The 15,559-nt window shown below is 38.7% G+C and overlaps 1 protein-coding gene and 1 pseudogene across 6 annotated transcripts in view; one reads left to right on the plus strand and one right to left on the minus strand.

Annotated features, from left to right (window-relative positions):
* DLG2 (discs large MAGUK scaffold protein 2) overlaps positions 1 to 15,559 on the minus strand; it is a 2,253,656-nt gene that overhangs the window by 2,234,934 nt on the left and 3,163 nt on the right. For all 6 annotated transcript variants that reach the window (XM_051821188.3, XM_089332011.1, XM_051821160.3 and 3 more), the window contains one exon: positions 3,943 to 4,074. In XM_051821188.3, coding sequence (XP_051677148.1) covers positions 3,943 to 4,074 — 132 coding nt within the window. The remainder of the gene's footprint in view (positions 1 to 3,942; positions 4,075 to 15,559) is intronic.
* Positions 6,021 to 6,196, plus strand: LOC149128470 (U2 spliceosomal RNA; annotated as a pseudogene).

Genomic DNA, 15,559 nt, shown 5'->3' on the forward strand with positions numbered 1-15,559 from the left:
TAAAGTTAAACAGTTCATCATTCTCCATGCTTATCACATAGCTTGTATTTTATCAATGGATTTTATATTCTCCTTCATTACAAAAAAAATCCAAATGATTACCTTTATAATTAAAGCTATATTTTTAAAATTAATTTAAAAACTAATGCTTTTGTTATCATATTCTGTTGTGTTACCACAAAACAAATTTATAAATGTTTTGTACCCTATAATACTGGTCACAGTTATATAGGCAGAATTTTTGTCCTCAAAGATGATACCGAGATATAGTAGTGTTCTTTTCTAGCATATCATGAAAGATCACAAAATGAAGATAGCATTCATTTGTACAGTTAGTGATGCTTTTCATTTGTAAAAAAGAGGATTTGGTTTCCCAGTCACATGTAAGACTTAAAGCACATTATACAATGATAGTAACATAATTTATCATCCATTTTTGTCCTTTTTCTGCATTATAATTCCCTTGTGTTGTTGCAGTTAGTGGGGACTCCTGCAATATACTCTTTCCATGTACTATATCAAAACAATGGGTAAAGTTACTATTACTTATAAACAAACAAACAAACAAAAAAAAGACTGAGGAAATTGGTTCAGATACAAAGCAAATTTTAAAACACAAACAATGTCCTATCTATCAATGCCTCCCTATCTATGCTTTTACAAAAATATAAATCCTCTTCAGGATGTAAAAGGCTATATGACTTTCTTCTTTTGTGTCCTTAAAGAAAATACAGTGACACACTCAAACATTCAATAAGAAGAAATCAGTATTTAGCTACCCACACAGAATTCAACAGAAAATTATTTTTGTTGTGCAATGGTACTCCATTATTTGTACTCAGGTTTATCCTAAAATGAATTTTAAAGATCAGCTAAAGCAAATCTATTCACTCAAAGCTGGGCATTGGGATTGCTTACATAACAGCTTTTTACAGATTATTGTTGCCTTTCATTTTAGAGAAATTCAAATTTCACCACAGGTTTTAAGCCAAGATATTTATCACTCACTTAAAATAATGGCAAAATGCAATTATATGGCACTCATTTGTTTTATGTCCTAGGTAATATTATGTTATCAAATGATTACATTATCAAAATGAAGAGTTATCTAAATCATCCAAAAATGCCCTTCCTAAATCAAGTTCTCAAAAGCTCAGGCTCTTAAAAGATTTAACCAGTCTTAAACAAATACAGCACACAAATCTATTTAGATACACTGCCATTTAATTAATGGTCTTTGCTAATTATCAACTATATGAAACAATTAGTTTTTAATTGTGAAACCTGTGGTTTCAAAATGCCCTCTCAAATACTATTCTCTAATGACCGAGTTTATTTAAATTCTGTGAGCCTCTACTGAGAGTTACTTTTATTTAATGCCAGCTGAGATGATTACAGTTATTTTTGTGATTAATTCTTGCTAGCCACAATAGAATAGTTAATTTTTTAAAAAATTTTTATTTATTTGAAAGACAGAGTTGGAGAGACAGACAGACAGAGGTCTTCTATCTGCTGGTTCACTCCCCAGAACACCACAATGGCCAAAGCTGAGCTGATCCAAAGCTAGGAGCCAGGAATTTCTTCCAAGTCTTCAACATAGGTACAGGGACCAAGGACTTGAGCCATCTTCTACTGCTTTCCCAGGCCATAGCAGAGAGCTGGATCAGAAGTGGAGCAAGCAGAACTCAAATCAAAGCCCATATGGGAAGCCTGTGCTGTAGGCTGGGGCTTTAACTGCTGTACCACAGCACCAGGCCCCTATAATAAAATATTTTAAATAAATTAACCTGGGCCAGCACTGGGGGTAAAGCTGCCATCTGTAGTGCTGGCATCCCATTTGGTCACCGATTCAAGTCTGGGCTGCTCCACTTCCAATCCAGCTCTCTGCTATGGCCTGAGAAAGCAGAAGAGGGTGCAAGGACTTGGGCCCCTGCACTCATGTGGGAGACCAGGAGGAAGCTCCTGGTTTCGGATTGGCGCAGCTCCTACAGCTGTGGCCAGTTAGGGAGTGAATCAGCAGATGGAAGACCTCTCCCTGCCTCTCCTTCTCTCTCTGTAACTCTGACTTTCAAATAAATAAATACATTTTTTTTTTTTTTGACAGGCAGAGTGGACAATGAGAGAGAGAGACAGAGAGAAAGGTCTTCCTTTGCCATTGGTTCACCCTCCAATGGCCGCCACGGCTGGCGCGCTGCGGCCGGCGCACCGCGCTGATCCAATGGCAGGAGCCAGGTACTTATCCTGGTCTCCCATGGGGTGCAGGACCCAAGCACTTGGGCCATCCTCCACTGCACTCCCTGGCCACAGCAGAGAGCTGGCCTGGAAGAGGGGCAACCGGGACAGAATCCGGCGCCCCGACCGGGACTAGAACCCGGTGTCCGGCACCGCAAGGCGGAGGATTACCCTAGTGAGCCGCGGCGCCGGCCAATAAATACATCTTTAAAAAAATAAAATAAAATAACCCACAATAATCCTATAAAGCTTTTTACTTCTATTTCTATTCAATAAACTGATTTTCAGATGTTTGACATTTAGTGATTTTTAAAATTATATTCAAACTGTAAAGTTGGAGTTCTTATCAGTAAGTATAGACATTATGAGAACACAAGTAAAAAATTTAAGATTAAGCCTCATAAATTCCCATTTTTAGATGTCATGTCAAGAACCACTAGACCTGAAAAAGCCATGAAAATAAATAGTAAGCTCAGTTATTTCTTTAAAACATACTGTATGCAGTGTAGGTTTTTTTTTAAGGTTAAGTTTCATCTTTTTTTATTATCTTGTCATTTTTTTTAACTTTTATTTAATGAATATAAATTTCCAAAGTACAGCTTATGGATTACAATGGCTTCCCCCCCATACCGTCCTTCCCACCCACAACCCTCCCCTTTCCCACTCCCTCTCCCCTTCCATTCACATGAGGATACATTTTCGATTCTCTTTATATACAGAAGATCAGTTTAGCATACATTAAGTAAAGATTTCAACAGTTTGCTCCCACACAGAAACATAGTGAAAAATAATAGATGATTTTTTAAATGATGATGAAATCAGATCAGACCTATTGTCATGTTTAATCCCAGTGAGAGTCAAGTTGGGAGTTGATAATTTCTTCTTTTTTTTTTTTTTTTTTTTTTACAGAAGATCAGTTTAGTATGCATTAAGTAAAGATTTCAACAGTTTGCACCCCCATAGAAACACAAAGTGAAATATACTCGCAATGTAGGTTTTTAAGAATTATTCAGTAAGATTTTTTTGGTGGGAATATTTATATCTTTAGTTTATCTCCTAAAATATGAAAAAAGAAAAGCTAACTTTCGCAAAATTCCAAATATCTATGCATAACAATATAAGCAAATCATATCCTTTATTTTCTTCACAATTCTTAACAAGTTGGAGAATAAGCATAAGGTAAAACATCATATAGTTTGATTCACAAAATTAGGAAGAATCCCAAAACACTGAGATTTTTCAATAGACTTTTCAGTTCTGGATATCAAATTTTCCTATTAAGAAAAGCAAAGAATATGAAAGAGTGCTTTATTTTATTTTACAGTAAAACTTTGATTCTGATTATAATCTGTGATTTTCATGTTAGACCATTCATTTCTAGAAGAAGGCAATTTCTTTATCACATTCATCCTCAATTTTTTACAGTAAAATACTCGGGGTTTTTTTCTCCTGTGAAAATTTTTCCTCTATAAGAAAATTTCTTCACTATATATTTTTTCAGTAATCCATATTGATTTATATTTTTTAACAATTCTTTTCTAAGTTAACCTTGAATAAGAAAAGAAAACAAAGTAAACAAAAATCCTCCATTCCACTACCAAGAAGTTATTCGTTTGAAATTTGGTTAACATCAGGTTCTTTTACCACATTATTCAAACCATTAAGCCCCACTCTGACCACTAATATGGTAAAGAATTTTTTAACACATACCTAGCAAAGCTTGGAATAAGCTGCTCTTAAAGATACTCATCACCTTTTTAACAGCATTTTTCAGCAGCTGTTCCTCTGGTCTCCTTAACTTTTTGCAATATTCTTCCAATAATGATAAAGCTCGATCAGTATCTGAAAAATATGATTTTAAAATTATATTACAATCTAAGAAAAGTAGTAAGCTAACATTATTGTATAGTTGTATTCCTAATTTCCTGACACAAGATAAAATAATCATAAATTTCATGAACTGTCATAAGAAACTGGTTAAACACCTGATTTCAATAACCTAGTATATTTCCATAGTTGTGACTAAGTAATCTGCAGTTGTAAAGCAAAATACAATGCTAGCCAATAGACGTTCACATAGTACGTGTAATACTCTTATCTTAAAAAAATTATCCTGGCCGGCGCCGCAGCTCAAGCTAATCCTCCACCTGCGGTGCCAGCACACCAGATCCTGTCCCAGTTGCTCCTCTTCCAGTCCAGCTCTCTGCTGTGGCCCAGGAAGGCAGTGGAGGATGGCCCAAGCGCTTGGGCCCTGCACCCACATGGGAGACCAGGAGGAAGCACCTGGCTCCTGGCTTCTGATCAGTGCAGCGCGCAGGCCTGGCGGCCATTTGGGGGGTGAACCAACAGAAGGAAGACCTTTCTCTCTGTCTCTCTAACTCTGCCTGTCAAAAAAAAAAAAAAAATTCTCTTAGCTTCAATTCTCACAGGTCCTGGGATTAAGTAGAACAACATATGCCAGTGCCCACTACATGGAATGGGCATTTGGCACAGTGGTTAGCTATTTCATGCTCATCCCATATCAGAGGGCATGGGTTTGAATCCCAGCTCTGTTTCCTATTCAAGCTTCCTGTTAATATGCAACCTGGGAGGCAGCACATGACTCAAGCACTTGGGTCCCTCCCACTCACAAGAGGAGCACCTGATCGCAATCATTTGGATTTAAGGAGTGAACCAACTGATGAGCATCTCTCTCCTCTCCCTCTCTCCCTGTCCATCCCCGCTCCCTCTGCCTCCCTCCCTGCCTTCCTTTCAAATGAATTCAAAAATAAAGTTAAAAATTTAAATCTTAGGGTCACTGCTGTGGCTCAGCCGGTAAAAGCCGCGACCTACAGCACCAGCATCCCATATGGGCACAGGTTTGAGTCCTGACTGCTATACTTCCAATCTAGCTCCCTGCTACTGCACCTGGAAAAGCAGTGGTTCCATGCACCTATCCACATACATGAAATTTTTTATAAATTATGTAAGGGTAATACATGTAACCTTATATTGTAAACTTCACTAGTCAGTTGATTCTCAAGACAATGATAGCCAACGTAGGGTAGAATTAATGAATGAACAGTTCTAACTTGAATGGTGGTTAATTTATTGTTATATTTCTGATTAAGATGCAAATTAAAAAGATAGTTTATGTAAAAGCCTCACTTGCTGCCACCTGCAACATATGAGCACCAGTTCAAGTTCCAGCTGCTCTACTTCTAATCCAACTCCCTCCTAATGCACCTGAAAAAGCAGCAGAGAATAGCCTAAGTACTTGGGCCCCACAACCACATAGAAGACGTGTTGGAATTCCAGACTCCTGGCTTCTGCCTGGCCCAGCTCTGGCTGTTACAACCATTTGGGGAGTGAATAGTGGATGAAAGATCTCTTTCTTTATTTCTCTCTGTAACTCTGCCTTTCAAATAAATTAATAAATCCTTAAATAAATAAAACCCTACTTATTAACTGTAATTTCTTTGCTAAATAATTTTAAATAGGAAGGATTTCATCAATTAGTGAAAATCAAAATGTAACAGCTTTAGACAGATATATTCTTAACTTGCACTTGCATTTTGACATTTTCTTATCAGCAAAACAATAACTCAAGCCTCAATTTGCAACATTTACAATTTCAGAGGCATAAATATTCTCGTCATGGCCAATTTCAAGCAACCAACATAATGTCATTGAAAGAGAACCTGGAAAGAAATGCATAGCAACACACCATTATACAGTTTTTCCACCATTCAGATACACAAATGTAAACAACCTCAAAAGCAAAGATGGTATCAAAATGAAAAATAATTATCGCTTCTCGGCCTTTTGGCTAAGATCAAGTGCAAAATGAAAAACAATCAGGAATTGATGAGTTTTCAGTATTTATTACTTTGACTTTAATATAAATTAAGTTTATATATAATTTTAAATGGCTGTTTAACAACAAGCTTGCCGCCAGCGCCGCGGCTCACTAGGCTAATCCTCCACCTGCGGCGCCAGCACCCCGAGTTCTAGTCCTGGTCAGAGCGCCGGATTCTGTCCCAGTTGCCCCTCTTCCAGTCCAGCTCTCTGCTGTGGCCCGGGAAGGCAGTGGAGGATGGCCCAAGTCCTTGGGCCCTGCACCCACAAGACAGACCAGGAGGAAGCACCTGGCTCCTGGCTTCCTATCAGCGTGGTACGCCCACCAAGGTGCACCGGCCACAGCGTCCACTGGGGGGTGAACCAACGGAAAAAAGGAAGACCTTTCTCTCTCTCTCTCTCTCTCTCACTGTCCACTCTGCCTGTCAAAAAAAAGAAAAAAGAAATTATCTTTATATGACTCTGAATCTACTGAAAGAATGAACCTAAACCTGAGGACAAGAAAACTGGAATGGGATGGGGATCATTTTTAAAATAAGAAATTTATGCATGAAACATAAAACCAAAGGATATAGTGAATGTTACATAACTGGAATTGTAAGTAATCATGTGTCTGTTAATTAAGGCTCAACTCTATTGTATTGGGTTTAAGAATAGCAATGCTGAAAGTTAAGTGGAGAGGAGCAATTTAAACTTGTGAATAGCAATGGTGCTAACAAATGAACGTTCAGAAAGAAGAAAAGAAAAACACATAAAATAATTTGTCATGGCTAAAAAAAAGAAAAAGTCTTAGAACATAGGGTGGTAATGTTAGGAAAACTAAGATCAAAGTATAAAAGAGAAAAGAGTGAAGTAAATATATAACGAATCTTGGAGAGAAAAGCACTTAGAATGATGAAATTCCTTTACTTAAATTTATTCAACATTTTTACAGGTCAGAATAAAATTTTACATGCATTATTTTATCTGATTCTCACAACTGAGAAGTTATATTATGGCCATTTTAAATGAAACTGAAAATCATAGTGGCTTGGCCAAAATCACAGCACTACTAACAGATTTGGAGCTTAATTCTAATGCTTTTGGTCCCAAGTATAGTGTACTCTCCATAATACCTCTCTTAATCCTCAGAAATAAAGTTCAGCATATTTCTATGTAAAAGAAAATTAAACTTGACCCTGAATCATAAATTGTACACTGAATTTTACAATTAAAGCTAAATTTTGAATCACTAATTTTCACATGTATTTATTAAAATAGCTATTGTATTCATAACATGAAATTGCCCTGCCTTTACAAGTCTTGCATATAGAAAAAGTAAGTTCTTTCATTTATTAATCAAGTATTTCTTGAGTATCTTACTATGTTCTAGATTGTGGAAACTCAATACTCTACAAGATAGGGTGGAGCCAGCACTATGTCATAGTTGCTAAAGCTGACACCTGCATCCCATATGGGCACCAGTTCGAGTCCCGGCTGCTCCACTTCCGATTCAGCTCTCTGTTATGGCCTGGGAAAGCAGTACAAGATGGCCCAAGTCCTTGGGAAGCTCCTGGCTTCGGATCAGTACATTTGGGGACTGAACCAGCAGATGGAAGACCTCCCCTCTCCCTTCCCCTCCCCCCTCCCTCTCTGTGTAACTCTTTCAAGCAAATAAATAAATCTTGTACTTTATGCTTTATAAATCTAAAATTTATATTTCAAGATGATACAACAAAACTATAGTTTTATCACTAATGATTTGAGTTAGCATTTATTGAACAAGACCCCATAGAAGAACGGCATCCTAATGCTTCTAGGCAAGCAGAAACACAGAAATTCTAGGAAAACAAATAAGAGCCTATGGCTTTGAAGCAGTAAATCTCTTCCAGATCAGACAAAATTATCTAGATACAACTTATGTCTCAGAGGTAAGCTACTGCACAAAGATGATCAAGGGCCAGATAGAACCTTACCTTAAGCACACTTCCCCAGGGAAGTGGAGAAAACATCAAAAAGGAGTGATTAAGAGTAAAAAGCAAAGTTGAATAATAGAAAATAAAAGGATATTTATCTCCCTAAATCTATAGGGCAAGTGTCCAGCTCAATGATTATCTGAACTTGTTCCTTCTGGCATCCAGGTCTTAATGCTGGTCTAGGTTTTTACGCTAGGTTTTTTCATTGCTGCTACTCCTGCACCTGATGATGATCATAAAGACAACACAGGATGTGATAGTATACTGTAAGGCAAAGAAAATAGATAATTATCTGAAACAACATGTTATCATTTCTCACACTGTCCGCTAAATTTCTACCCATCTTTTGTGCCTCATCTTTTTTTATTTTTAAAGCAAAAGGGTTTATTGGTGGGGAAACCTGACAGACCAGAGGGAAGGGGTAAAGAAGGAAAAGAGGGAGAAGGAGGGTGTAAGAGAAAGATCGAGAGAGAGAGAGAGCGCGCACACGAGAGAGCCCCACAGGTTCAGGAACAGTTCCTGTTAAACTTTTGCTGGGGGGTGGGCAATGAGTCTCATCTTAAACATAACAACTTCCATAGATGGTACTGAATAATTCTTATTTATCTCCATGACAATGTGATAACCTCACCACATAGAACCAAATTGCTTATTCCCATATATGCTTCCCCAACAAGTTCCAAGAATATTAGAGGCAAAGACTGGATATCATTTGCCACTGCAAAAAAAAAAAAAATGCATCTGGCACACAGCAGGCACTCAATAAATTCATACTGAATGGGTTAATGATTAAATAAATAGAAACAAACAAAACTATTGCCTTAAGTGTATACATTACTTTACCATTTAAAAGAAGGTTAGCTTGTTTATTATCTTTGAAGGGTTTTAAAGAGAACAGAATCTGGAGCCAACGCTGTGGCACAATGGGTTAACACCCTGGCCTGAAGTGCCAGCATCCCATAGGGGTGCCGGTTCGAGACTTGGCTGTTCCACTTCCGATCCATTCTTTCCTACAGCCTGAGAAAGCAGCAGCAGAAGGCTCAACTCCCTGGGCCCCTGCACCTCCATGGGAAACAGGGAAGAAACTCCTGGCTCCTGGCTTCGGATGGGCACAGCTCCGACCATTGTGGCCAATTGAGGAGTGAAGGATTGGATGTAAGACCTCTCTCTCTTCGCTTCTCCTCTCTCTGTGTAACTCTGACTTTCAAATAAATAATCTTTTTAAAAAAAGAGAGAGAGAGAAACAGAATCTAACATGTTCACTCCAAGTCTCACCAAACTTCCAGTAATAACGATTACATGCAAAGATATCCAAAGTAACAATTCCCCAACAAAAGCCTCAGAATCTCACCCTAACAAAGTTAGTGTCTCAGTAGTTAGCAAGATGGTATCATCAGAAGAAATGGCAGACAAAATCTTAGCCATAACTTTTTTTTAAAAAAAGATGCATTATATTTGAAAGGCAGAGTTACAGAAAGAAGGAGAGACACAAACTGAGAGATCTTCCATCCACTGGTCCACTTCCCAAATGGCTGCAAAGGCCGGGCTGGGCCAGGCCAAAGTCAGGAGCCAGGAGATCCATCTGGGTCTCCCACGTGGGTGGCAGGGGCCCAAGGGCTTGGGCCATCCTCCACTGCTTTCCCAAGAGCTTACCCATCACTTTTGAGAGTTTAAATTTAACAATTCATTTTCATAGGATTTTCTACTTTATAATACATCATTCCTCTTGATTTTAAATCCTAAAATAAATAAGATCAAGAGTACTGTTTCATAACAGAGGTGATTTGTTCATAATTCTTAAAATAGCTTTGAGAAACTTGCTAAATATTGAATCATGCAGCAAGCTTACTAGTTGGAATTCAGAATGACTGACTGGACAGAAGAGACTGGGTAAAACTCATGATCCTTTGCTGACAAAGCAACCTACATTGAGAATACAGAGCCCTAGTGTCTTGACTGCTACAAATTCCTGGACAAGAACTGTAGCTGGGAAATAGGTCCCTTTTTTCCAATAAAAAATATATTATGCATCTCAGCCTTATACTAAAAAATATTTTATAATCACTGACACAGTAACACAGTATGTATTAAGAAATATGAACATACAAAGACAAAGACAACGTTTAATTAAGAAAAAATATACTGTTGTAATTTGGTGAATATATTACTATAGAATCATGAGGGATTTATTTCTTGACAAAAGCTTAATAAATTGAATGTTTTTGGGGCCAGCATTGTGGCATAGCGGGTAAAGCCTCCACCTGCAGTGCCGGCATCCCATATGGGCACTGGTTTCCAGTCCCAGCTGCTCCACTTCTAATCTAGCTCTCAGCTATAGCCTGGTAAAGCAGTAGAAGATGGCCTAAGTCCTTGGGCCCCTGCACCCATATGGGAGACCTGGAAGAAGTTCCTGGCTCCTGGCTTTGCATCAGCACAGGTCTGGCCATTGCGGCCAAGTGGAGAGTGAAGCAGCGGATGGAAGACCTCTCTCTTTCTCTCTGTGTAACTCTGACTTTCAAGTAAATAAAAAAAATGAATGTTTTAATTCAATATTTTAAAAATACAACGTTTTATACGCATCTTCTCACTGATTCTTCTACCCAAAAACTATTACTAATAGGACTAAAAACAGAGACCAATTGTTCTATCATGAATGCAGCTCTTGGACAATTCCCCCAAATATAGCAGTTCACACCTTTTACAATACCAAGCCATTAGAATATAATCTGTGCACATTCTGAACACACAAGATGTATAAAACAAAATCAATTAACAGATCATTTTCCTGTATGCCTACTAGGCATACTGCTAATCAGTAATTGAACACAAAATATATTCTTCTATTTCTCTGTGCAAAATACCACTTCTTTATGCCTTCTGGATTAGTGAATATTTCCTTTTATTTTAAGATTTATTTTTTATTTATTTAAAAGGCAGTTACAGATAAAGGGGGAATAACATCTTCTATCTGCTAGTTCACTCCTCAAATGGCCACAATGGCCGAGGCTGAGCCAGGCCAAAGCCAGGATCCTGGAGCTTCTTCCAGGTCTCCCACATGCATGCAGGGGCACAAGCACTTCGGCCATCATCTTTCATTGCTTTCCCAAGCACATTAGCAGGTAGCTGGGTTGTAAGTAAAGCAGCTGGGTCTCAAACCAGTGCCCACATGGGAGGCTGGCAACACAGGTGGAGGCTTAACCTGCTACACCACAATGCCAGCCCAGAAAATTTTCCAAAATCAAAAAAATTTGGCTTCACAATTTCTAAGCAAAGTCAAGATGATCCTTTTGGAGAAGTTTTCATCTAAAAAATTTTAATAAATTATTTTACTTTGACTTACAGAAATCACAAAACTTTAAAAACTGTTTTTTCCAATGTATCTCTGGGAATATTCAGCACTCTTTAGAGTTACATTGGCTATGGTGAAAAAAATAAATATGAAGTTTTGTGAAATGGAAAAATCATCTGTACATAGCACTAGAATGGTAGACATGAAAGTTCACACAAAAAGTAAAATATTTCAAAATGAATAAAATATCCATTCTTGTTCAATCATTAAATTCCGATTCATGGGGCCAACGCTGTGGCATAGAGGGTAAAGCCACCGCTTGCAGTGTCAGCATCCCAAATGAGTGCCGGTTCAAGTCCCAGCAGCTCCACTTACAATCCAGCTCTCTGCTATGGCCTAGGAAAGCAGTAGAAGATGGCCCCATTCCTTGGGCCGCTGTACCCACGTGGGAAACCAGAAGAAGATCCTGGCTCCTGGCTTTGGATCAGCCCAGCTCTGGCAGCTGCAGCCATTTGGGGAGTGAACCAGCAGACAGAAGACCTCTGCCTCTCTGTGTAACTCTGCCTTTCAAATAAATAAATAAATCACTTTTTAAAAAATTCAGATATGTATTTCCCCTTTATTGATTCTAAAAAAATTATTTTAAGAACTTAAGAAAAGCTAGAGATAGAAGCAGAATATACCCAGATATGGGAGACAAATGTAAATTAGAATGATACTCCAAAGAAGCAGGTAAGCCACTAAATGCAGGAAACAAACAGAGAAACAAGAAAACTTTAAATAAGGAACAGGTAAGCAAAATACATCTAAGGTCCATTCCCAAAGAGAATAAAAGAAAAACAGAAATAATATTTTTATAAACTACACAGCCAACCAGAAGCAAAGACTTTTATAAAATTGTGAACCCACAAAACAAAAATCTCAATTTCAAAAGTTTCCATAAGATATATAGCAATATCATGCATCAGAATTCTAATTATGGGGCCAGCGCTGTGGCATAGCGGGTAAAGCCACCACCTGCAGTCCAGCATCCCATATGGGCGCCAGTTCTATTCCTGGCTGCTCCACTTCCGATCCAGTCTCTGCTACAGCCTGGGAAAACTGCAGCAGAAGGCCCAAGTCCCTGGGCCCCTGCACCTGCGTGGGAGACAGGGAAGAAGCTCCTGGCTCCTGGCTTCGGATGGGCATAGCTCCGGCCATTGCAGCCAATTGGGGAGTGAACCATTGGATGTAAGACCTCTCTCTCTCTCTCTCTCTCTCTCTCTCTGCCTCTCCTTCTCTTTCTGTGTAAGTCTGACTTTCAAATAAATAATTCTTAAAAGAAAAAAAATTTTACTTATATAACTTACTATTCCTTTTAAAAAACAGAATGCTGGGCCGGCGCCGCGGCTCACTAGGCTAATCCTCCACCTAGCGGCGCCGGCACACCGGGTTCTAGTCCCGGTCGGGGCGCCGGATTCTGTCCCAGTTGCCCCTCTCCCAGGCTAGCTCTCTGCTGTGGCCAGGGAGTGTAGTGGAGGATGGCCCAGGTGCTTGGGCCCTGCACCCCATGGGAGACCAGGAAAAGCACCTGGCTCCTGGCTCCTGCCATCGGATCAGGGTGGTGCGCCGGCTGCAGCGCGCCAGCCGCGGCGGCCATTGGAGGGTGAACCAACGGCAAAGGAAGACCTTTCTCTCTGTCTCTCTCTCTCACTGTCCACTCTGCCTGTCAAAAAATAAAAAAATAAAAAAAAAAACAGAATGCTAAAACATATGATATGATATTACAGTATTTAACTTTCAGTACAGGCCTTCAAATCTATTTATACAGACTATCATGTCACTGAGTATAGTTGCAAAAAAAAAAGTCTAACTCACTGTCCACTCTGCCTGTCAAAAAAAAAAAAAAGAGTTATTTATTTATTTAAAAGGCAGAATTCCAGAGAGAGAGAAAGAGAGAGAGAGAGATAACTCTTTCATCCACTGGTTCACTCCCTAAATGCCACAATAGCTAGGCCTTGACCAGGCTGAAGCCATAAGTGGAACTCCCTCGGGGTCTCCCACGTGGCTGGCAGGAGCCCAACCACTTGGGTCATCTTCTGCTACTTTCCCAGGCACATTGGCAGGGAGCTGGCTTGGAGGTAGAGCAGTGGGGACTCTGAACTCAGGAACTCTGAACTTATATGGCATGCTGGCATTGCAGGCAGCGGCTGAACTTGCTGTGCAACAATGCCTGCCCCATCAACAAGTTCTAATTAGCAAAATATATATTGGTATTCTACTAAACCGTATGCATTATGTAACTTATGAATTGACCTAGTTAGAGAAATAATGTGTCTTATTTTTAATCTCTTTAAACTGTCAGTTTTAGGATATATATCTTTGGAATATTATAGATAACTAATCAAACAAGTTAAATATGGCTTATTTTTGAATTAGCTAAGCTTACTATCTCCATTGCTCCTATAATACAAAATATTTTAAGATTTAACTTAGATTTATTCTGCACCAAATATTGTTCTCCATCACTTTAAATCTTTTTCTGTTTTCATTGTTTCATATGTTAGATGTAATGGAAGAGGTAGATTTAATGTGATTTTAATCAATATCCCCACTGAGCCAAGTCTGTAGTCATTGTTTAATATAAAAAATAGGAAACTTTCCTAAGACAGTGATTTCGCACTTGGTGTTTTGCATATAGGTGTAAAGGAGAGAGGAGATACTTTGATAACGTGCAACCTTGGTGGGAAGTGGCAATGGGTATAAAGTATCACTAAACCCAACTTTAGGTACTTATCTTGACTACTCTTTGATAAACTGAAACTGCTTAACCTCAAATCCTCCCTCCCCCACAGTCACTGCTCTTTTGTTTCATGATATTACTTTATACATCTCCCACTCCAGTCTTTTCACATTTTTGTAGATCTCAGTTTTGTTAACTGAAGACTCTTCTGTTTCTCCATTACAGATTTTTTTTTGCCTCAACAGTTGTTACTGTTACATATGGTAGTAAATTCATTTGCTTCCAATTGAGACCTTAGGGAAATCTTTGATATATTTAAAGTTGCAAAAATGTAGGCCAATTCAAAATAAGTTGTATTAGCATTCTCTGATATCATGCAAGATCATAATGTGTTGTAAGGGGCTATTTGAACAAGACTTTTGAAATTAATTATGATTTTGTGTTAATGTAAGAAGTAAAAGTTAATGAATTTAGTTGTGTCTTTCCCTGTATTTCCAGCAGAAGATTTATGTTTTAAGGATTAAATATGTTTCAACGAGCATTTTTTTTGTTTTAGTACAGTGCACTTTCTTTTTTGAACATTATTTTGTTATTCTTACATATGTGAAAGAATTCAGTGCTTCTCATATTTTGAAATAGATGCTCATTTCACTTCTGTGTTTGTAAAAAATATTCTGTTAATTATCTTCTGAGCTTCTTTTAAACTTGTGAGGAAGTCTACCTGATATTATTCAATGATATGATGCTTTATTTCCTTAGACTTTTTTTTTGCAACTATACTCAGTGACATGATAGTCTGTATAAATAGATTTGAAGGCCTGTACTGAAAGTTAAATACTGTAATATCATATCATATGTTTTAGCATTCTGTTTTTTTTTTATTTTTTTATTTTTTGACAGGCAGAGTGGACAGTGAGAGAGAGAGACAGAGAGAAAGGTCTTCCTTTGCCGTTGGTTCACCCTCCAATGGCCGCCGCGGCTGGCGCACTGCGGCCGGCGCACCACCCTGATCCGATGGCAGGAGCCAGGTACTTATCCTGGTCTCCCACGGGGTGCAGGGCCCAAGGACTTGGGCCATTCTCCACTGCACTCCCTGGCCACAGCAGAGAGCTGGCCTGGAAGAGGGGCAACTGGGACAGAATCCGGCGCCCTAACCAGGACTAGAACCCGGTGTGCCAGCGCCACAAGGCAGAGGATTAGCCTAGTGAGCCGCGGCGCCAGCCTAAATAACTCTTAAAATAAAAAAATCTCATTGATGCCTTAAAATTTTTGATCCACTACATCAATTCATTTTGATAAAGGAAGAGAAAAGGAGGTGAGGAAGATAAGAAATAAGAAAAAAGAAAACCACTATAATTACTTTCTCATTAGCATTATAATTTTCAAGAACATATCAGCAATTTCTATAACAGTTTTTAAACGTAAAAACTTTTCACAAACTCAGTCTATTGGGTTCAGAAACCTTTAAGCTCACCCGGCCAAGTCATACCTACATCAAGTGTGCTTCCTCCTTTCTTTCTTACC

The sequence above is a fragment of the Oryctolagus cuniculus genome, chromosome 1 (assembly GCF_051225735.1).
Source record: "Oryctolagus cuniculus isolate XC-2025 breed Fujian yellow rabbit chromosome 1, ASM5122573v1, whole genome shotgun sequence".
Taxonomy (NCBI): Eukaryota; Metazoa; Chordata; class Mammalia; order Lagomorpha; family Leporidae; genus Oryctolagus; species Oryctolagus cuniculus.